Source organism: Neofelis nebulosa, chromosome 6, assembly GCF_028018385.1.
Source record: "Neofelis nebulosa isolate mNeoNeb1 chromosome 6, mNeoNeb1.pri, whole genome shotgun sequence".
NCBI classification, from domain to species: Eukaryota; Metazoa; Chordata; class Mammalia; order Carnivora; family Felidae; genus Neofelis; species Neofelis nebulosa.
In genome coordinates, this window is record NC_080787.1 from 126636014 (window position 1) to 126659673 (window position 23660).

General features: G+C 34.7%; 1 protein-coding gene across 5 annotated transcripts in view; it reads right to left on the bottom strand.

Annotated features, from left to right (window-relative positions):
- BCLAF1 (BCL2 associated transcription factor 1) overlaps positions 1-23660 on the bottom strand; it is a 30410-nt gene that overhangs the window by 4221 nt on the left and 2529 nt on the right. The window contains exons 2-11 of one of the 5 annotated variants that reach the window (XM_058735379.1): positions 19234-19338; positions 17094-17207; positions 15418-16323; positions 13603-14268; positions 13280-13449; positions 10863-10968; positions 9842-9926; positions 7288-7463; positions 5992-6172; positions 4731-4877 (exon numbers count right to left, since the gene is read on the bottom strand). In XM_058735379.1, the coding sequence (XP_058591362.1) occupies positions 4731-4877; positions 5992-6172; positions 7288-7463; positions 9842-9926; positions 10863-10968; positions 13280-13449; positions 13603-14268; positions 15418-16323; positions 17094-17197 (2541 nt within the window). In that variant the 5' untranslated portion in view covers positions 17198-17207; positions 19234-19338. Of the gene's footprint in view, positions 1-4730; positions 4878-5991; positions 6173-6991; positions 7155-7287; positions 7464-9841; positions 9927-10862; positions 10969-13279; positions 13450-13602; positions 14269-15417; positions 16330-17093; positions 17208-19233; positions 19339-23660 lie in introns of those variants that run through there. The other 4 variants (XM_058735378.1, XR_009263328.1, XM_058735382.1 and 1 more) reach the window with 4 other exon arrangements.

A 23660-nucleotide genomic window follows, 5' to 3' on the forward strand; every position in this document is an offset into this window, starting at 1 on the left:
AAATATTCTCTCACTCAAAATGATACCCACACAACTACATAACTTCAGGTTCCCTTTTGGTATTGGCACAAACCACCACTTAAGAGTTTGTGTTTGTGGCATTTACACAGTATTCCACTTATTTGTGGGAAGAAGCAAACAGGTTTTGAGAGTCAGAGGCATGTTTAAATCTAAACAGAAGCTGTGACTTTACGTTCTCATTTTAAAAACTGGGAGATAACCATGAAGTCACACAGATGATCTATAAAAAGTGCCCATCCCAGTGTATGACAAGCAAGTAAAGAGTGGTATTAATAATGCTTACTAAGGGTAAGACGTTGTTCTGAGCACTTTCCACGTATTTACTCCTCTCATCTTCAAACAACCCTATAAAATACTGTTACTAATCCTACTTTAGATCTAAAGAAACTGAGGCACAGCAAAACTGAGCTACTTGCCCAAGGTCACAGAGCTAGTTCTCTCCACTACTCCTTCAGCCATCACCCACAGTATACATTTCCCAAGTATCTGGTGGCAGTAAATGATTTCCATATAAGGCAACTAACAGCTACAGAAATAGAAAAAGCAGAGGCAAAGCTAGGCACTAAAGTTAAACAAGCCATCACCTTTAAATACCCAACAGCAGCTAAAAGATTGTATTTTTCAGAGTATCCTGGCAGCTAGGGGACATTTTAATGCTAAGCAAACTAACTCTTAATCTTCAAGTTCTAACTTCTAAGATATTAGTCCTACTACAATTCTTTAAAATGAATCACTTCACATGATAAAGGACCAGAGAAATTATTTGTAATGCACAAAAACACATTAACAAAGGAGGCCATATTAGAACAAAACCTCCTGAATCCTCTTATCTCTTCTCCACAGAATGATCATGTTTCAAAGGGCTAACTGATTAAAACTCCTACCCTGAAACTCCTTCCCCACCAGAGATTTTCTCTTCCTCAGAAGACATCAACTCTACACTGAGAACCTATCCACTCCAGTACTTTCCTACTTGCTCCAACTCTTCACATACTCACCCCTCCACAGAATTTCAGGTTCTAAGATAGACTATCTTTCCTACTTGTTATTGAAAACATCACCATATCTTTGCATAAATCCAAGTGTTGAGATGAGAATTTTCAGAAAAGAATACAACAAATGTTACTATTACTCAATATTGGAGAAAGAAAGGTAGGGTGCTTTCAGAACCCTAGTTCTGGAGCCCAAGGCATGGGTTCAAATCCAAAGTCCTATTCTACTAGCCATGGTCAAGCTGCTTAATCTGTATACCCCAATGTTTTTCATCTGTAAAAGTAGAATAAAGGACTCCCCTCGAAATGATTTTTTGTAAGCATGAAATAAATTTATACATGTAAAACAGGAACCTAGCACAGTGCATATGCTCAATAAATACTATTATTATTACTAGTAAGTATTAATGTTTCATTAATATGGGCAAAAACAGGGTGCCTGGGCAGCTCAGTCCATTAAGCGTCTTTGATCCCGGCTCAGGTCCTAATCTCGCAGTTCCTGGGTTTGGTCCCATGTTGGGCTCTGTACTGGCAGCGCTGAGCCCGCTTGGGTTTTTGTCTCACCCTCTCTGCCCCTTCCCTGCTTGCACGCATGCATACACTCTCCCTCTTGCTCTCTGATAAACTTAAAAAAATATGTATGTGTGTGTCTGTGTGTATATATATGTGTGTGTGTATATATATATATATATATACACATACATATATATGTATATACGTGTGTGTATATATATATACATATATATGTACATGTGTATATATATAATATATATATAATTTATATATATGTGTGTATATATATATATAGTCAAAAGCTCCATGTTCGTCAATTACTCTTAGGAGAACATCTGAAAGTTTTCAACCTCATTTCTTATGAATATTTTTATTTATGTTTCTAGTCTCAACAATAGCGGTCTATAAAATATATTTGCAAAAGAAGCAAAATCTTTCAAATTTAAAAATCCATGTAAAAACCAGAGCTGTCATTTCAATGGTTCATTAAGAACTAAAATAATTAACTCTGGGAATTGATTTGTAAGAAAAAAAAATGTATTAACATATTAATTTGGGGGTGCCTGGACAGCTCAGTCAGTTAAGCATCCACCTCTTGATTTTAGCTTAAGATGGAACCCCACACTGGGCTCTGTGCTGACAGCAAGGAGCCTGCTTGGGATTCTCTAACCCTCTGCCCCATCCCTCCATCCCCCACCCACTGCACATGCGTGTACTCTCTCAAATAAAATTTAAAAGCTTAAAAAAAATGTTACTTCTGGGGCGCCTGGGTGGCTCAGTCGGTTAAGCGTCCGACTTCAGCTCAGGTCATGATCTCACGGTCCGTGAGTTCAAGCCCCATGTCGGGCTCTGTGCTGACAGCTCAGAGCCTGGAGCCTGTTTCAGATTCTGTGTCTCCCTCTCTCTCTGCCCCTCCCCTGTTCATGCTCTGTCTCTCTCTGTCTCAAAAATAAATAAAACATTAAAAAAAAAAGTTACTTCTGGTGAACATTAGTCTGTGACAAATCCAAGTGTATGTTTTATATAGAAACGAAGGTTTTTAAATACAGCCCAAAATAGCAATACATAAAATGTTATTTGCTACTTCTAAGTTCCTAAAATCTTAAAATAACATTCTTCTTAAATAGTAAAACTACTACCTAAATGCCAAACGAAAATGATATGTCCCATTACAAGAAAAAATTACATCATCGGATTCTAAAAGTATGCCATAGAAAAATGAAGGTGTGGCCTAAATTAAGTATTAATTACTATCTACTTGTCCACCTCTCATTTCCCTCTTAATCTTTTGACCTATAACATTTGATCTACTTCTCTGACATTTTTTTTTTTTTTTTTTTTTTAACAGTGTGATATTTTTGCTATCACTCACCCACTGCTCGCCCCACCTTCAACAGGGTGGCCTTTTAATCTCTTCTGACTGGGTGATCTTAACAGGGCTTTAATTGTGTCCTGGAAGATGATGGCTCCTGAATTTTTTTTCTCTAGATTCGCATTAGCAACTTTCCATTGCACATCTGCACTTAATTTCTCCCAGGCACCTCAAGAACAGAACTCAATCTTCTCAAATGGGATCCTTTCCCTTGTTTTCCCTATCCTAGAGAGATCCCTTCATCTTACTACCAATACCCAACTACATACAAGATCCCTGAGTAAGTCCTCATTAATATTACTTTAACTTTTCCATTACCTAGCCCCTTAGTCCAGACACTCAGTAACTCTCACATCGGTCTGTACAACCATGATTTTTCTAAACTCTGGTTAAAATCCATATTTATTTAGATATAGCCTCCCACAACTTAGTTTCTGCTTTTTCTTAATTTTACCAAACTTACACCAACCACCTAGCCAAAGAGTTCTATCTCAGGATGTTTCACGCCTACAATCTGCAGTATACCTGTCTATTTTTTAAGCTCAAGATTCCGTCCCAGTTCCTCTATGAAGGCTCTCCTAATCACTCTCTTTGAAATAATCCTCCATTTCCTGCCTTGAATGAAATCCACTACACATATATTTAGAACTTTTGTTTCTAAATTTTTCCAGCCAAGAAATGATGTATGTCTTTGCATTCATGGTATCTAATATAAAGAGCAGTCTGTGAATATATAAATTCTGAAAATCAAAAACAAGATAGATCTTTTAAACTTTCCTATAACTGAATAAAGTGCCTTTTACTGTCCACGTTGTCAACTCAAGCAATTCAAACAAGTATAAATTTCCTCTTAGGGGAGCATATGTTGAGCAAACAGTATGCATTAATACCCTTTAAAAACTTTTTCGGACTTTGTTCATTAAACTACTCAAAAGAATCAAACAGAAGCTAATTTTTGATTGCCCATTCTTCAAACAACATAGATCTACTTCATCATTTAGCTCTCTCCTCTCACTTAGCAGACAGGTCATGGGTATTCAGGTGTATTCAAATATATTCATAAAACACTAAATGAAAGACACAATTCTATAAATCTAGTACTATCTTCCTCCTTGCTTCTGCAAAGCAACTAATCTTCAGAACTGATCTCTGAAAAGCTATTTAAGAAATAAATACTTCTGGTAATAGTTCTGGTATTTTCCTAAGTGTCTATAATGCTGGATGGACCCTTTTCTCCCATACCAAACTACAGAAAATCTCCATCTTTACCTAGAAACTCTTTCAGGACCCACCTCCTCTAGTTTCACCCCTTAGAAAACTACTTCAGAGGAAAAAGTATCACAAAGAAGCATCAAATTAGTGTAGCTAGCAACTTCCCATATGGAATTTTTCATCCTCCTTTTATTCCAGAGGAAGTACACAGCCTCCCTGAGATCCTTAATTACATGTTCTGTGAAAGAATTCTTCTGTCTTTCATTTAAACAAACAGCTGTGATGATGGAAGATAAATCTTAATGAGATGTTTCTACAACTGTCATTGTCTTATAGACATATATGAAACCTATGTTAATGTTCTCTGAATGTGGATATCTAATCAGGTATAGTTTTAGTTTACCCTGATCAGCCTATAGGTGACATCAATAAAATATAAACAGGACTAAAGGGACCCACATTTTCGAAACTTCAAATCATCTGGGTAGTGAATTTTTAAAAGGTTTCCTAAATTATGGCAAAAACTCCTCATAGTAGTGGATACCTGTACTCAAATGTATTCACCCAGTATGCTTTGAAAATTAATGCAAACCAAATAAACACAGATTTCTAACACCCACCAAGAAGTACTTCTTGCTCTTTGGGGTATATTCTGGATCCCATTCCTCTTCCTTCGGTCTCTTTTGAAAAGTAGTATTTGAGTTGTTTGGACCAGTATTTGTCCCAGCAAAAACTCCTCTGGCTCTTCCTCTGCCTCTAATTCGAAACTGATTAACATTAACAAAGCTGTTTAGTAATGCAATCAAAAGGTATTTAGTTACATGCAAACTCTAATTTTACTGCAGTAACAAAAAACAAATTCCCTACTTTCCTTCCTAAATCTCAATTTCACAGCCACTGAGGACAGAAAGGGTGGCCATTTTATACTATAGGCAAAAAAAATCTGCCCACTGAAAGCTGAGTAAGTTAAGAAATGCAGTCAATTTAAGTATTAGCGTACTGACTACAATTTCATAGCCTGAACTAGTATTTTTAAATAATTAAGTTGGTTCTTTCCCCTTTTACTACCCAAAAGAGTGGTCTAATTCTTTGAATTATTATAGGAGTCCCAACTGTTCCAACTATCACCTATCACCATATAAGCAAAGCTCTTCTCTCTCACAAATGATCTAATTAATGAGCCCTACTAATAACTGACTGGATACTCACTCGAGGTAGGAATCTGAATATAGAAATTAAAGAGTCAAGAAGATGCACTACTGTGAAGTTGTAATTAATACTTGTAACAAATTTATGCAAACATAGGGATAATGTGTATGCTATGTAGAATAAAAACAAAAGCTATATGATTTCTATGATTATACACATATAAACAAGGACTGGAAGGCAAAACAGGCAAAATAAAAATAGCTGTGATACAGAGATTAGGGTTTTTTTTTTTAATGCTTTAAGATATCTATTCAAAAACTAAGTGATTAAAGAACTGGATCTCAGTAACTTTACTTGACTCTTGGGTCTTCATGCACCATGTACAGTTATTGATTCCAAAATTTTAAAAAGTATCTAATTGATATATGTATGTGTGTGTCTGTGTGTATAGTTATATATATATATATATATATATATATATACAGCTCTTTAAAAATCAGAAACACTTTTTACTCTGTATACAAAGAAAGCATCATCCCAGCTGCAGCCCTTCCTCCCAACCCTTAAATGGCATATCTTAATCAATATAAACAAATACAATTTCACTTTCCAAGACTAATTCTAACTGCAGAAGTAATGACTCGCAACAATGTCTAAATCATGAATTTTACTTTATGTACAGTGCTCTAAAGTAAAGCCCTACCAACAATCAAAGGTAATTCTATTACTTACAAAGGTTCCTCGTGGTCGGCTAACTCCTCCAAAGCCTGAGTATTCTTTCAGTTCGTGGTGAGTTTTAAACTCGTCTTCTCTTTCCTTCTTACTCTCCTTTTCTTCCCGAGAACTGGGAGAAGAAGGTGACGCTGAAGATGATGAAGATCGAGAATGATCTTGCTCTCTACTTTTATGTTTACTGCAAAATAAATAGAGAAAACAAAAAATATGTGCTATTTTTAAAAAGACAAAGACCCTGTTGAATCTTATAATAAAAGGGATATTTTTCAAGTAAAAAAAAAAACTATCCCCTATTAAAAATGATTACATAACTAAAATGATTGGGTGTTAAACTTTGATACAGCCTGTTTCCATTCTCCTTCAATATTTGTTTTATGTAACTACTGAAAACATGATACAGCCTGCCAGTTAAAAACTAGCAGTCTGGAAACTTCAAGAATAAGGTTCAGTTCTTCAGTATTTTTAACTTTTTGTTGTTGTTATTTTAAAGAAAGGAAAAGAAGAGTAGAAATAAGTAAGAATGTTTTTAAGGCCAAGTTTCAAAATGACTGCAGTATGTACACTCTGGGTGAGAACAGTTGATATGGTTTGGGCCATTACTCCATTAGAGAAATAAAAGCATATGACATACAAATACCGGTAATAAATTAAAAAACACGAGTAAAATCCACCATTTACCTAATGAATAGCAAGAAAACGATTATCTATGATACTTAATATTCCTATTATTTATTTGACTCTACGATGATCAATTTTACATGGTTCTAACACAACACCCGGAAAGGTCATACCTGCGGTAACTCTTACCACTGCTAACAGTATCCATGGAAACATTACTTTGAAAGATTAATACACATTGCTATTTCATAAAAACTAGTCCTTCCTCCCCCCCATCTCTCCCATGTTAAACCACTAGATATCAGTTTAAAATTCTTGTACTCTGGGTGTTATGAGTTGAAAAAGTGCGGAATCAAGCATAACGAACCAAAGTTCTTACACAAACTGTTTCTAGAAATGCACTGCATTGAAGTCCAACCTCCTGATGTAGCCTGGATAATAGGACACATTAATTTGTCATTTTTTTTTTCAGTGTTAGCTTGCTATTCCAAAGTTTTTGTCCTCATCCACCATAAGCCGTGTAAAAGACAAATACATTTTTGCTGTAAAACAAATAATTTTAATTGTTTAAATTTAAACATTCGATTACACAGTCAAAATTGAAAGCAATTAAGCTGACAATTATTAAAGGCTAATTAGAAGCTAAAACCTAACTCAGACAGTTTTAACAATTACCTGTCATCTTTGTAAGATTTGTATTCCTTGTAATCTTTTGGAGTTTTTTCCTGCTTTCTTGATCCACTGGATTCCCTGGAGCCCTTGGAATCCCCCCGTTCTTTACTTCTTTCTTTTCTCCGACGATCAATGTCATGCCGAAGATCAGCAGAATCACACCTTAATTTTTTATCTCCCTATAAAAGACAAATGTAAAATACAGACTTCAGGAGAGAAAAAAAATAAAGATATATACCCAAATTTTATGTCAGTTTTTAATCTGGCATTTTAGTATCAGAAATGAGTGGATCATAGCATACTACTTCCATACTTAGTTTTAGTTTTTGTTAAAAAAAAACACACTTGGTTGTTTTGACTCAACATTTGTATACACAGTGCAACGGGACTATGAAACTAGGGAAGTTATGAAAAGCTAACTATCTTGAAAATATCATAGGTTTTTGTTCAAAGAAATACATAATAAACTTTGTACAGCAGAACAAAATAATTGTTTTTCCACTCAGCACATCCTCATTGTCATCACTCATCCTTTTCAAACAGCTTTTTTGTAAACAGTTGAACAATGACAGAAGTTATAGTCTAACTGTGGTTGTAGTATAGCCATCTACCTATAAAGTTAAGGGATCCTAAAGTAATGGTTCTCATTACTGAAGCCTCATTTTATCATCAAGCTGTTCCCAATTAGGTTGACGAACCCAATAAAAACCACTTCAAAAGGAAGAATTCTGTAATTTCCATAACATGCAAGTGGAACATGATTAACAAAACCAAGTAAGGTTGAATAAGGGTAGAAACAAAGCCAGAAAGATATTATTCCCAATTCTGTACTCAGTATTTTGGGCCATATACTGCCCTTTCTCAATTCAGGTATTGCAACGGACATTAGTTTAACTGGGCCACAATTCACCTCCTTCTTGTTCCATTGCTTTTTCAAATACTATATAATTTAGGAAGATGGAAAGAGGCATCTAGGAATGAAGAAAAATTATACATCAGTAAGATGCTAAGCAATGTGGACATCCTTGCTAGTATTCAACAATAAAGAGTACTTACTCTGGGAAATCTAGCTATAATATAACCGTTCATCAAAAAAAAGTATAAATATATCTCCAAATGGTATCAACTACTCACCTATTTGCTCCCTGGGTAATTTAAAAAAAAAAAAAAAAAAAAAGACTAATCAAGAGTAAAAACCTTCCTTACTCACCGAGGTATTACCAAGCCCACAAGTAACAAGATAATTTAAGTAAAACTACTTTGTGAACTCCAAAACTATACATACGTTAAATAATAACACATATTATTCATTCAGATCGGAAGACGAAGGATAAAAAGCAATGTCATATCCTCCACTATCTATCGTAAGTAATCACTATTTTCTCTCCTCTAGATGAAAACATGGTCTGAGTAATGAGGAAAGAAACAAGATACTCACTCTGTCAGAGCACAAGGATAGACTAAATTGTTGGCAAAAATAAACCAACATTGAACCCAAGATATTGAAAGGAAAAGCCAAGATTAGTATTCACTTCTCAGAATCTGTTTTTCCAAGATCAGTATGCCCACACAAAGAAACCACTTTCTTTTAAGCTCTAAATTTCTCATTTAGTAAATTAATAGCATGCCCTATTAAAATATTTGTAAAATACAACCATTAATAACAGCTTCTGGTAGTAAAGTGCCAACGTTTTCATAATACCTCAACTATTCAACTCTGCAAACACATGTAGTCTCATTTTTCCAATTACAAAACCAATGTCCAAGAGACTATTTTCCAAGCATCATACAGATAATACCTGGTTATAGCCAAAAGTGGAACCAAGCAGCATTTCCAAGTCCCCTGCCCTTTTCATTACAACAGACAGTTGCTCCTTTTCTACCTGTCCCCACATTTCTACTAGACCCATATGACTTGTCCTATGGACTAGTCTACCTAGAAAATGTCAGTTTCAAATCATCAGCATGTATCAGAGTCCCCTTAACAAACACATTCCATTCTCATAGACCTCCCTCCCCCACCATTCACAGGTTCTTTTCTCACATTGAAAACCTTCCTTCCCCAACCCACAGAATTCAATCCTGACAGTTTCTGTTCCAACTGTTCACTTGTAAATTGCTTCTCAGAACACTTATTTCATAGTCCAGACCAAAAATGCCCAGTAGCATGGGAGTTACTTCTTGTTCTCACTGTGAAAAACCTAGAGATATTAATTTAGGCATATATAAATCAAGGAATACTTACTCTGGCTAATCTATTTCACCTCAAAACTTTATATAGAAACCCTACTATAATTCTTATCTTTGCTTTTGTAATTTTCCTTTGTCTACTTAGAACTTTCTTACTTTCATTAGCATTTTAAAAAGTTGGTTTAACTAAGATACATAGCTTAATTTCTTTTATAAAGGAGCGCTATATACACTACCTTATATTCATATACTTACAAGTTAAAAATTAGAGGACCTCTGCAAATACTTTGTCTACACAAACTATACTTAGCATATATCATTAACTAAGCCCAACTTAACAGTAAAAAGAAGTCCATTCAAAACATACCTTTTGATTTTCTTCTTTAAAAACTCTCTCTTCTCCTGCTAAACGAGTATGCTTCCTCAGGGCACTTGGAGAGATGTCAATTCTCCTTAATGTAAAATAAAATATTTGTAGTCACAGTAACTATTGTTCCAAAAATTCCTCAGAACTGTCCATTTTTATAATGTCCAGTTATTTCTCTCCCAATCAACTTTAGCATAAGATTGTTAATCTAATTCCTGGTAGACAATTAAGAAGACTACATCCATTAAAGGTGAATTAAAATGCTTCAGATATTTTTATATATAAAGAAGTTTAACTTTTTAAAAGAAATTTATTTTAATCAAAAAAAACGTGTTTTGATTACATTGAATGTTAAGTGGCAACCATCATACAATTATATACCTCCATATCTTTAATACACACATGAATATGGTTATTTGTTCTTAAGTATCTCCATAGTTTGACATATTCAGTGGCTCTTTAGTGTTGTCCCTGCCTTTCCTTGCCTTTTAAAAGCTAGTGTCAACTGCAACTTCTCAGCACTTCTTCAGCGGTCACCACCAAAACCCTACCTACTATTTACTAAGAACTCAGATACCTTATGACCAATACTAATTGTCACCACCACCCTGCAAAAGAGGCACTGTTGTCCTTATGTGGTAGATGGAAAAAACTAATGTTCAGAGATTAAATAAAGGGTTACTCTAGGCATCCAACTCCCTCCCAAAAAACAAATGTGTTAGCTATTTAATTCCTTACTGAGGAGTGGCTGATAGTATTTTAAGTTCTAGGAACCTGTTTAAACAAATAAAATAAAAACTGAAAAGAAACAGTAAATTATAAACTTCTCAAGGCTGGAAATATACTTATTCAAGGTATAAATAAAAACTAAAACCAAAGTTCATCTTGTATCATGATGACACTAGCATAGCTCCAATATGATCAGTATCTTCCCAAAAAAACAAACAAATAAATAAATAAAAGAAACGGTGTCTTCCTATCAAAACAGTATTTTTATACGTCCATTCAATAGTGCACATACCTGTGTATCTCAGGGCTCTTTTGCCTGGCACTATGTTCTTCAGTGGCTTTCTGATACGAAGTGAACCTCTCGTTTAGAGTCACTGCAGCTGATTTGAAGTATTGCTCTGTTGATTTAGGAGAAATACTGCCCAATTAGTTATCTTTACTTCAAGAGAGATTTTCATTTGTGACAGAAGGGCATGTAGCAGGTGAAAAGAAAATAAAAATACTCAAGAAACCTAGCAGAAGAGAATCAAGTGTTACAAAGAGCTCCTACTCTGTCCCTTTTAACTTCTTCTACCTCAACAAGTAACTGATACAAAGTTCGTCAGAAAACCCTGTCAACGCTGCATAAATTCCAAGAACAATCAATAGACTAAATTGAGAATCTCTAACTTGATTTGAATCATACACTACTTCCTCAAACAGAACAAAAGGAATAATATGTGAATGTCCTTATACCTTGCCAATATGAACCAGGGAAGTTACTTCAAGTAATCATTTGCAAAAAATACTGAAATAACTACACAGTTGGTTTTAGTGAATACAATTACTTCATCAAGAACTATACTGACAACAAAAACTGGATTTAAGAAAAAACTGAATACTACCATTTCAATTGAAAAAAATATTTTTCAAATCAATTAACACTAATTACTCCAAAAATCTGGCATCTTGGCAAACCTGACAGCACATTCTCTATTATTCTCTTGTCCTTCTCTTAAATTTTAAAATTAGTATTATCAATACTAGTTTTTAAACCATTCAAGATACGCTGTAAACGTAAAATAGAAAGACGTATAAAGTCATGAAATGTTACATTACTAAGCAAGCTATCTGCTTAACAGGTCAACATACATCTTTGTCAACTTACCGCCCAATATCCAGCACATGTCTCATAACCAATCATTAAAACTTGAAACGGCCACTACAAGGGTAGTGCCTCAATCATAATTCCATGAAACCCAGGAATTTGAGCTAGCAACTCAGTTTTTATGCCATTTTTGCCAGGAAGACAGAAGATTCAACTTTGCCTGTATCTTTCAACAGCTATTTTACTTTGAAACATGGATTTTGCCATTTCAAAACATATTCCAGGACCTAGTTACAATGAAAAAGAAAACATCACTGGGCATTTTCAGCTCTAAATCAAGAAAGAGCTGTTCAGATCGGTTGCACAATACCAATAATGAAACATAACTACAGTTCTTTAAAAAAAAAAAAAAAAAAAAAAAAAAAAAGAAAAAGAAAATGAAAAAGAAAAAATTTATCAAAACCTGATCTCAAAATTCAGCAATAAACTGTAAAATGTGGAGACAGGTCAAAAAAAGGCAAAAAAAAAAAAAAAAAAAAGAAAAAAATGTTAATGTTTCATATTTTATGTACCACAATAATATGGTCACAAACTGGTTCACAAACCTAGTTATAGCCAAATAACAAAACTTTTTTGTTACCCTGTTTAAATAATTACAGTCAAAAAGAAATTAACTATTCACTGTTTTGAGACATCAACTGCATAAAGAATTTGCTAATGACAAGTTTCAGCTATTACAATGAGTTGTTCTCATAAAAAGACAAATTTTTTTTAAAAAATGGCTTTTAAGACCAACAACCACATAGCTTCCTGGGTAAGAACCTATTTCATAGTAAGCTGCAAAAACAAAACAACCTAATTGCCCAAAAAGTCATACCCTAAAACATTTGAAAATTATTAGTAACTTTGAAGCTAGAATTACATACGGGTGAAAATAGAGCATCATTACTTTAGCTAAAATGAACATATGTAACATCTTTAGGACTTAAAGAAAGGTTATTATCATCCACTATTCATGTAATCACTACTCATCTAACATATTTTTAAATCACTTGAACTCTTTCCCCTTTAAAACTTCCAATAATTCTTTTTCCAGTTTACCTGTCATTTTAAAAAGCTAAGTAAGTATTACAACAAATTAAGTAACACAAAAATATAGATAGAAAAACAATACTACTTTTCCACTGGTATCGGGTTTCTTTAAAAGCTGAAGTATTACTCTCAGTAATACTCAAGTCACCATGGCCTTGCTTTATTATAAATCTATGCAAGAGTACATTGTTAAGTCATATGCATGCAAGGATAAATCATCTGTAAGCATTCTACCCTTCCAATACAGTATGACACATTTCAAAGACTTTGCATTAAATATATATCAGTTTTGTCACAATACAGATTTTTAGAGTGTGTTTTAACTCTATTTAGTGTTTCAATCACTTTGTATTAAGTACCTCTATGGGTCTTAATGCTAACAAAACTGATAGCTCTTTCATGAAACTATTTTTCCAAATTTCTCATGGTGTCTATATATTACTTGCTAGCCCTAGAGTACATTAATTATTAAAAGCCTAGTTGTTCACTTTCATTTACAAGAAATACTTAATTCGTACTAATAAACATACCTTTAACATGATGAACCAAGGACACAATGTGTTGAATAAATGACTCTGAAGTGCTTTTGCTGGCCTGTGGCAACTTAATGTGGTCAAAGATGGATCGGAATTCTTGTTCTTTCTTGACAGAATGGACAAGTGTACTAGCAAGTAGCCTGTCTTTAGTCAAGGAAGCAGGTCTGGAGCATATCGGTAACAAACACACACATAACAAACAAAATATACCATTGGTTTGAATACGAAAATGGGAGTGTGTTCACAAAATAAGATAATTAACTAGAATATTAACTAAGCAACCACAGGTTACTTCCTGGGTATCAATGTGGAATTACCTGTTAGAATCATCAAGTGGAACGGGTGCCATTTTGAGTTTGACTTCAGGTCGATGAGAATCACTGGCTATCATTTTGATCCTAAGTGGGCTCTCCTCTCTGAAGGTAGACTTTTCTCGTGCATCCAGATTCTTGTGTAGAGGGGGACTGTAATCAAAGAGGTCTTTGAGCTTTTCAGACTTTACCTGCTCAGGTGACTGAGTTTCTTTCTTTACTGTTATTCTTTCAGAATTTTTGTCGTCTTCCTTGTGCTTATCTTTTGCAGTGCTAGGCCTTTCCACTACGTAGCCAGTCTCTTTAAGTTTATAGTTTTTTTCTTCTCTAAATCCATCACTTTCTCTATTGCCTTTCAGTGAAACTTTGGACTTGTACTTGGGTCCTTCCTCCTCAGTATTCCGGTGAGATGTAGTAGCAAAATTTTTACCCTGATCTGCAAGGACTGACTTCCTGAACTGTCTATAGTCCTCTGTCTCCTCTGTGTCATCCCCTTCGGAATCATTAAACTTTTGTTTTCCAGACTCTTTATCGCTAAAGTAATCTAGAGCTTCCTGATCTTCCCATTCTCCCTCTGCCCTCCCTTTCTCTGATCCTTTCTCCTTTGGAGCCTCTTTATCCCTGGTATTACCCCTATCAAGCAGGAATACTCTAGACTCTTCATCTGTGAACCTGTGAATAAGCAGAGAAGAGGATGGTAACTCTGGATTGCATTCACTGTGGATCACTTGTATACTTCTACATGTTGCCCAACATCGCAGCACCAGTAATAAGAGAAAAAAAAACCACCGAAAACGGTTTTTCATAATTCTACTTTTAAAAAACATTAAAAGCAGCCATACAGCACTTACATACTGAGTTTTTAAATAAATATACATAAGACCTCCTGAAGTTTAAAAAGTAAAAGCCATTCTCAAAAACCTGTTCTAGTCATAGCCACAATTCTGCACGAACAAATCCAATTCCAGAAATTCTATAGCATGCAACACTTTAATTTTTGAGGCTAAGAACCACTAATAAACAATGTACCTATCTATCAGAACTCTACATATAATTATACTCAAAATTTCAGACTATTACACTTCCCTACTAAAAGAAATGAATTCACAAAAGTAAACTTAGTAATATTATTTAATACTCTAAGTGAATCACAAAATATTTCACATCTGCTCTGCTGCAGAAAATGATTTCTGGCAATACTAAGTAGAAACTGTATTAGTTCAATAAAAAATTTTATTCTAGGTTATACAGCAAAATGCCATAAATAGCATGCCTGTTCTATTTTCTCAAACTACATTTAGTAACCAATTTTCACTGAGTTTTTTTAGCAACTCTTTGGCAATGCTTTAAACAAAGTATATTTCAAAGGTTACTAGAGCAAGAAATAATTAGCTTTTCTATAGTCAGATAGATTTATTAAGAATTGGCAGTTGCATGTAGAATACCACAAAAGTAAGAGCACGTACTGTAACTATTATTCACATAGGTCACGTTATAATGGTGAAGAAAACAAAATAAGCTTTCAATGCTCTAACACAAAATTAAGTTGTTACAACATAACTATTAGTTATGCTTTATGTTACTACATTTTTTTGTTTACATTAATTCTAGACTGACTGAAAATGGATTAAAATTGAAAAGAAATATAAATTAGCTTCTATTAAAACACTTAATTTCCAAAGTTAACCAAATGTAGTAAAAACCACTTGGAATTATAAAAAAGTCAGGAGTAAAAACAATGCAATTTTAAGTCTTATATACCCAAACAGAATCCAAAGAACACAACTATTAATATTATAATCTAAAGATTTTAGTGTTTACCTTTTCAAGAATTTTCCTGTCTTTGCAGTTTCCTGATCTCCACCATCAGGATAAAATGAAGAACGTCCCCTAGCCTCATCTCTTGGAGCATTCTGTGGTGTGATTGTCTTTGCAGGGCTTCTTCGTGAAGGGATATGATGAATTGGACTATTCTGAGAAGGACTGTACCGACTAGATCCATTTCCAACAGAACCAGACCCAGATCTTTCAGGACTATGCTGAATGGAATGTGAATGCTGAGAGGGGGTGTTTTTTGCAGAGTGAACTGTACTGAGCATGGGGGCATCAGAGCAAGACGAACTCTGACTAGGTGGTGTAGCAATCGGTGAAGGACTATGAGGAGATCTGGGACTGTTATCATAGGCTGAAAGGCCAGGCCAAATATCACCAGATGTGGCTGATGATTTGTTAAACTCATCAATAGATTCAGATGGATCATGTTCAAATGTATCTTTCGGTTCCTCCTGTGATTTACTTTTCAAAGGACTCTCTTCTTGGGGCTCCCCTTCAGCTTTTTTGGTTTGTTTTTCCTGAGACCCTCGTCTTTTAGAGACAGGAGATTTGCTATATGGGGATGAAGAACGAGAAGAGGATGATCTTGGAGACCTAGAAGATCTATATGACCGGCGAGATCTGCTTCGGGATCTTTGAGAAGAAACGGATCTTCTTTTTGGACTCCTGGAACGTGAACGACCTCGTCTAGGACTCCTAGAGTGTCTTCTATTCCAGACAGGTCTATAACCACCTCGATGGTATCTACCTCCTCCTCCTTGATAATACCCTCTGCCCCTTCCTCTGTACCCATAAGGCCGTCTCATTCCTCTATTATTTCTGTAATCTCGACGATAATCTCTAGAATAAATACGATCTCTACTACGAGATCTTGAGTATGTCCTGGAACGAGACCTAGAACTAAAAATGAAATAAATATCAATGTAAGAAAAACAAACTATTCTATTCTACCGTTCTAAATACTTCTGGTTGAATATAATATGTAAATAGTCCAAACCAAAAATGTATATGGAAAAAAAAAAAACCCTCTCATTTATACAAAAGTAAAGTTTACTGTTTTCAATGAACAAAGTTTCATTACTAAGGTAAATACTGAAAGAATAAAGTAAAGGCCTTAGGAATGAAGGCACACAAAAATGGGAAAAAATGGATATACCTAACAGCAGGACATACTAAACAAATTACAGAAAAGTTATTCAGGTACTTATAGTAAAACAGTGAAAGAATATTTAATGGCATGGAAAAATATTCATCAATGACATACTACTGGCCAAATGCATACATAATATTGAGACATCAGAATCAGAAATAATGAGAAACTATGAAATAATATGCAAAGATGATTTACTGTCAAATAGTTTTCCCATTATTCATCTCTTAATGTAAATTCAAAGAAATCTACCATACATGTACAGTATAATAAGAATCTGAGATATGAAGTCAGATTAACTGAAATCAAACCTAAGCTCTGCCATTTACTAGCTTGCAACCTAAACAATTCTCAATTTCCCCAACTCTACAATGAAGGTAGATGAATTCATTTCACAGGGTTATTTGAGAATATATTAATGACTTTAGCATTGTGTCTAAGTATAGCAAGCACTCCATGAACATCAACCAATACAACTATCATTATTAAAAGAATTAAAAACACAGGAATTCACCTGTATCTCTTCTTTCTAGAATGTGATCTTGATCTTGATCGAGAACTAGACTGTGATCTAGACTTTGATCTCGAAGAATGTGATCTAGAATTGGAGCGACCCATTTCTTTTCTCCTAGTCAATAAGAGAGCAAAAAAGTAAACAACAACAACAAAACTACCATTCAATTAAAGAAGTTTCACACAAGACAAATTGAATTTTACAAGACACAAGTTTCTCTAAGGATCTTACTCATCATTGTTTCCTTTTTTTTTTTTTAACTTTTTTTTTTAACATTTATTAATTTTTGAGAGACAGAGAGAGGCAGAGCATGAGCAGGGGAGGGGGGAGAGAGAGGGGAAGAGGCGGAGGGGGGGAGGAAGAGAAAGAGAGAGAGACAGAATCCAAAGCAGGCTCCAGGTTCTGAGCTGTTAGCACAGAGCCTGACACGGGGCTTGAACTCACGAACTGCCAGACCATGACCTGAGCTGAAGTCTGACGCTCAACCGACTGAGCCACCCAGGCGCCCCAGGATCTTACTCATCATTTTCAAATGAATACTGAGACAATTATCCCTGACTAAAACTATATCTTCACCTGCATAACAGGTACTATATATTGTAGATACAACAGCACCTACATGCCTTAATTCAAAAAGGAAGCAGCTGCAGAAGCCAGAAAGTAATATGAGACTGCAGCAACATGTTAGAGGTTATTCCATGACCAATACAAACGCCTACCTCTCCTATAAAAAAGATAAATATCACAGTATTACAGATAAGGAACCTGAAACAAAACACAAGTGGCATAATACTAAAAATAATAATAATGATAATAATAATAATAAACCTAGCGACTGTCATCCTAAGTGCTTTATGGCCTTAAAATGGAACTAAATTAACCACTCCATGCATATAATGCTGCATGACTACATTAGAAAAATGGACTTATGTGACAATGCTAGTTCACCCTGTAGCTTTCTGGTAAGTCAATGGACTGTAAAGATTGCTGCAAAAAAAGACAGTGGAACTACAAGAAAGAGAGAAGTTGGGCACGAGTATTCTAACTTTTTCTAATATTGCATTAATATCTAATGGAATAATCAGACCTCATTGGGTACAGAAATCATAATAAGACGAAATGATTTAGGAAATCTACTCACAAAATTAAACCTATAGATGCACCTCCCAAGTTTATATGTGCCCCCCAAGTTTGTTTATGCTATAACTATTTCCAAATTTCAACTAACTTATTACTGAAATCATTGTTTCCATAAAAATTGACTCACTAAACTTGCAACAGCCTCCAATTCTCTTACAACCCAGTATTTTTGAAGGCATTTAACTTTACCTACCTAGGCTCTGCTCAGTATTATGAAATAATATTTATAAGTGCTAACGCTGAGTTGAATTACAAAAAAAGCAACCATCATATCTGCATATACTTCATTAAAAAACAAATGACAGAGCACCTGGGAGGCTTAGTCGGTTACGTGTCCGACTTCAGCTCAGGTCCCGATCTCACGGTTTGTGAGTTCAAGTTCCACAATGGGCTTGCTGCTGTCAGTACGAAGCCCACTTCGGATCCTCCTCTGTCCCCCCTCTCTGCCCCCAACCCCACTCTCATGTGCTCTCTCAAAAATAAATAAACATTTAAAAAAATAACAAATTCAGGGTTTCAGATATATATATTTATCTCAAAAGAAAACATAACTATCCTCAAATACACAAACGTCACCTCTATCTTCTCATAAATAAGGCATATGTAAAGATACTACCTTCCTCAGAGTTGTACTGAGTACTAAATGAGTTGACACAAGTAATACAATCAACTTTAATTAACATCAGTGCAAAAGTGTTAAAAAGTTATAGAATTTCTTTTATATGCATAAGGGAAGGAGTTATTTTGTTATTTTTAAACAGCTTTGTGTTCTGAGTCTTTGATGTATAAAAGTGGAAGCAGGCACACAACACAGAGGCAGAAGATAGAGAATCTTTCTCATAAAACTTTTAAAATCTGGCTTACTTCATTCAAGCCACCAAAACAAACACCACAAAAGCTTCAGACTACATCACTTTTAATCACTCAGACAGAATTATGAATTAGGTAGTCACATTTTCTCAAACTAAAACTGAAAACTAGAAAAACGAATGCTATTTACCTTGGGTTTTATGCAGGATTAAGCAGTCAAGTGAAGTCTTTGAGATGTTGTTAAAATTCTTCCTGGAGAAAATGTTCTGAGAAATTAAACTCTGAATTCAAATTCCTAGCAAAGATTAAAAAAAAACACACAAGGAGTTTGATTTATGGTAAATTAAAATACCCACTTTTCACAAAAATGAATCATATTAGGCAGTGAAACTCTCAATAAAGGCACTAATGATTTTAGGGAAAGGGAGACTGATTTAGGAAATAAACTTTTAACCATAAAAGCTTAAGAAATTTTTTTTGTTTTAATCAGAATGCAGATGTGCACCATGAAACTGACAGCACTTTTACTTTTTAATTTAAATACTTGAATTTTAATGATAGCAATCTGAGCTTTAGAAAACAGAAGCTATGCTGCTATCCTATCAAAAAAATTTCAAAGTGGCTAATATAATGCCAAATATGGTATTCTTGGAATAGCAAAACATGTCACCTATTGGTTATTAGTATTCATAATGCTCTAACTATAACTTACCTAAAGTATGAGTTTAATGTTTTGCTACTTATCTTAATCTTTATTCTCTTTTGGCCACTTCCTTTCTACAATTTCATTTGAAACAGGTTTCTAAAATTCATATGAACAGCTATCACAGTAATCCTAGCTCTGTACCTAAAAGCATTTTAATACACGTACAAACGTTCCAATAAAAGAACAACTTGTAAACGAAACAAGTATCTAATAAAAGCCAATACTGTTCCTAATTTACTATTACTACACAAATAAATTTAAATTTTGCACAAAATATTAAGCAGTTATCAATACTGAAAAAGTTAGCTTTATAAATAACATTCAGTGATTACCAATCATGTGCATAAGACATTCAAAAAAAACATGAAGGGAGCAGAAACTAAAGAATACAAGATTGATACATGCCTAAAATCAACAAATTCATAAACCACTTTTAATGAAAAACATATACATAAATATGAAAATCTGTGAATCTTACCAAAGATCCAATAAAAAATGCAATGAAAGTAGAAATACAAAGGAAAAGAAATGATAAAATTAAACTGGTCAATCAACAATGTTGTCCCCTAGGGTGCCTGGGTGGCTTAGTTGGTTAAGCATCTGACTCTTGATTTCAGCTCAGGTCGTGATCTCAATTGAGGTTGGTGGGGTTCGTGGGTTTGAACCCCACATTGGACTCTGTGCTGCCACTGCAGAGCCTGCATGGGATTCTCCCTCTCTCCGCCACTCCCTCTCCATCTCTCTCTCAAAATAAATAAACTTTAAAAAAAGTTTAGAATATTGTCCCCTAAATACCCATGGCCCTACCGCTGGGAAAATTAAGAGATTTGAGGTTCAATCTACAAAGAACAGGAACTTAGTAATTAAGAAAAACATACTAAAATAAAATACAATAAAAATACAAGACTGGACACAAAAACAAAAGGATTTCTAAAGTACATGCATGTTTAGTTTTAAAAATATCGAATCCCCCAAGGTGGGGGGGTGGGGCAGAGAAAAACTCTAATCTTCTAAATTGATGTATTGTTATGAAACTTTACTCTGGACCTTCTAAGTCCAACACTACTGATTCATTACTGGAAGTGACACAAGACTCATTTTAGTTAACACTTTCCCTAAACATTTCTAAAAGGCTAATTTTAATTTCTGCATATCTGAAGAAAAAGTCAACTGCCAAATCCCTCTTTACTCCAAGTCATGATTTTTTTTTTTTAATTCCAAGAAAATATACACTAGAAATAATAAAGAGAGGAAGGGCTGAAGGCTGTTTTACTAATAGATACATATTCTTGTTCACAATCTATAAGTATATTCAAGTACCCATACCAAGAATTCAAAAATCATATGTGAAGCATGACACATAATATATTTAATACTATTTAATATATAATATTTAATGAAAAATATATTTAACATTTAACATTAATATTCAACATAGTACAAAGACTACAGTCAGCTCAGCGAATTCTTTTTTTAATGAAAATCTATGTACAAAGCACTGTGCTAGTTTTATGGGAAACATGACTATGGCAGAGGTGCCTGCTCCCCAAAAACTAACTAGTGAAGAACAGAAATCAACAAATCATAGCAAAGACATTTTAAGTACCAACTTAAGAATTATGCTAGGTGACCTTAAATAAAATCATCTCAATGCTCATAATCTCATAACCTCTTCTCTCAAATTAAGAGAACTCTAAACTTTTAGAATTCATCTGAATTTACAAGGTGCCTATTACATGCCAGGTACTATTATTCCAGCACTGGAAATAGTGTACTTTAAGTGAAACATTAAGTTTCCTATTCCCTTGGAAATTATGTTCACAAGGGAGAAAGGGAGAGGGGGAAAAACCCAGAACATGATGTGTTAGGAAGTATAAAGGACTACAAAAATGGGTTCTTGGGCCCTAAAATTAAGGTTAAATTCAAGGGACATTTCAAGGTTCCACAGAAAGAACAGCATTCTAGGCAGAAGACACAAACTTGGCAAATTCAGGACAGAAAGAACACTAAGTTGAGGCACTGTGAGAGGAGAGGATGTGAGATAAAGTAGAAAAGGCAGGAAAGGACCAGATCAAACTGCATCTAGTAAGAAGGCCGGAGTAAAATCTAACTATATTGGGAAGGCTCCGCAATCTGGGAAGTCACAGCATCGCATTCACGTTTTAAGATGGCTGCTGTGAACAGCATGAACAACAGGGAGAGATCAAGGAGATAAATTACAAGGCTGAAATTCAATATAATTGGTTACCTGGAAAAGATAGTAGCAATAAAGCTAGAAAAAAGAAGCCCAGAATCTAGTTTGGAAGTGCAGTCAACCAGTACTTGTTCACAGGTTGTTGGTGTGGATCAGAGAGAAGAAGGGGGGAAAAAAGAAAATCAACCGCGGTCCTAAATTCTCAGTTTTGGGCTCAAACATCTGGGTGATGTGCAAGTTTGGGAGAGAAAACAAGAGATTAGTTTGCCATTTTTGGATGCCTATGGTCACAGAGTGTAAAATGGTTAATCCAAAATTTAACCCAGACCAGACCTCCTGATTCCAACTCCTGTGCTCTCTCCAATATACTGACAGGTGCTTGATGTGGCCATAACCTATATATAGAATTCAAAATGCCAAATCAATCATCCCTTTATTACAACCTTAGATCACTTACTAACATCAGAAAAAGAAATGTAAAAAGAGATAGGGAATAAATTGCTTTATGCATTTTTCCAACTGATTCACCAACCAGTGAGGAATGTAGGAGAGTAAGTCAGGCTTTATGTTTAAAGTTCTTAAATACCTTAACAAAGTATACCTTTTGTGCAATACATTATGATCAGCTAGAACACAAATAATGAAAAGAGCAGACAATAGAGTTCAACAACACTGAAGCGCCCCCAAAATGGATTCTTTAGATAACCCAATCAAGCATATTTGAACCAAGTCTTCATTTTAGCAGATTCAGGGAGTTTGGCTTCCAAATTGTGATACAAATTATTGCTACTCACATCTTTAATAACGCTAAAAATTATATCCTAAGACTATTATTCCAATAGACTAGGTTCAAAAATCTGACTTGACCATTAGCTAGATGCCCAACACTGGTCAAGTTACCTTACTCGCCTTCAGCTTTAACTTCCACAGGTATAAAATAAGGCTAATAATGGTACTAACTCATAGGCTTAATGTTACACAAACTGAATAAATGTAAACAGCTTAACCTTTAGCACACGGTATGCACTCAAATGTTAGCTTATGCACTCAAATGTTAGCTATCATTATTTTTAAACTTGGTTTGTGACAGCTTTACCTACAGGTTATCCACTAATTTTACTTCAAATGATTCTTGTAAGAATAATATTTTTGATACAGTATTAATCAACATTATAAATGCGGAACAAAAAACTAGAATTTTGCTTTAAAAAACTCCAAATAAAGGTAAGTGAATAATATTAGAATTGGTAAATGGCTAACTGCTAAACTTAAACAACGAGAACATCAGAGTTCACTATTTTCTCTGCTTTTGTGTTTGAAAATTTCCATAATTAAAAGCTTCTGAGGGGTGCCTGGGTAGTTCAGTGGGTTAAACGTCCAACTTTGGCTCAGGTCATGATCTCACAGTTCGTGGGTTCAAGCCCCACGTTGGGCTCTATGCTGACAGCTCAGAGCCTGGAACCTGCTTTAGATTCTGTATCTCCCTCTCTCTCTGCCCCTCCCTTGCTCGCACTCTCTCTCTCAAAAATAATTAATAAATAAATAAATGCAAGGTTTTGAAAAATGATTTAGTCACAAGTTTTTAGTTCTTTGTCCACTTCTGTCATCCTGCTTTAAAAAAAAAAAAAAAGAGAGAGAGCATGGAAATGAGAAAAATACCTGCATTCTAGATCAGGCTGTGCCACTCCCTGGTTCATGGAGCCTTAAGTAAGTTTTC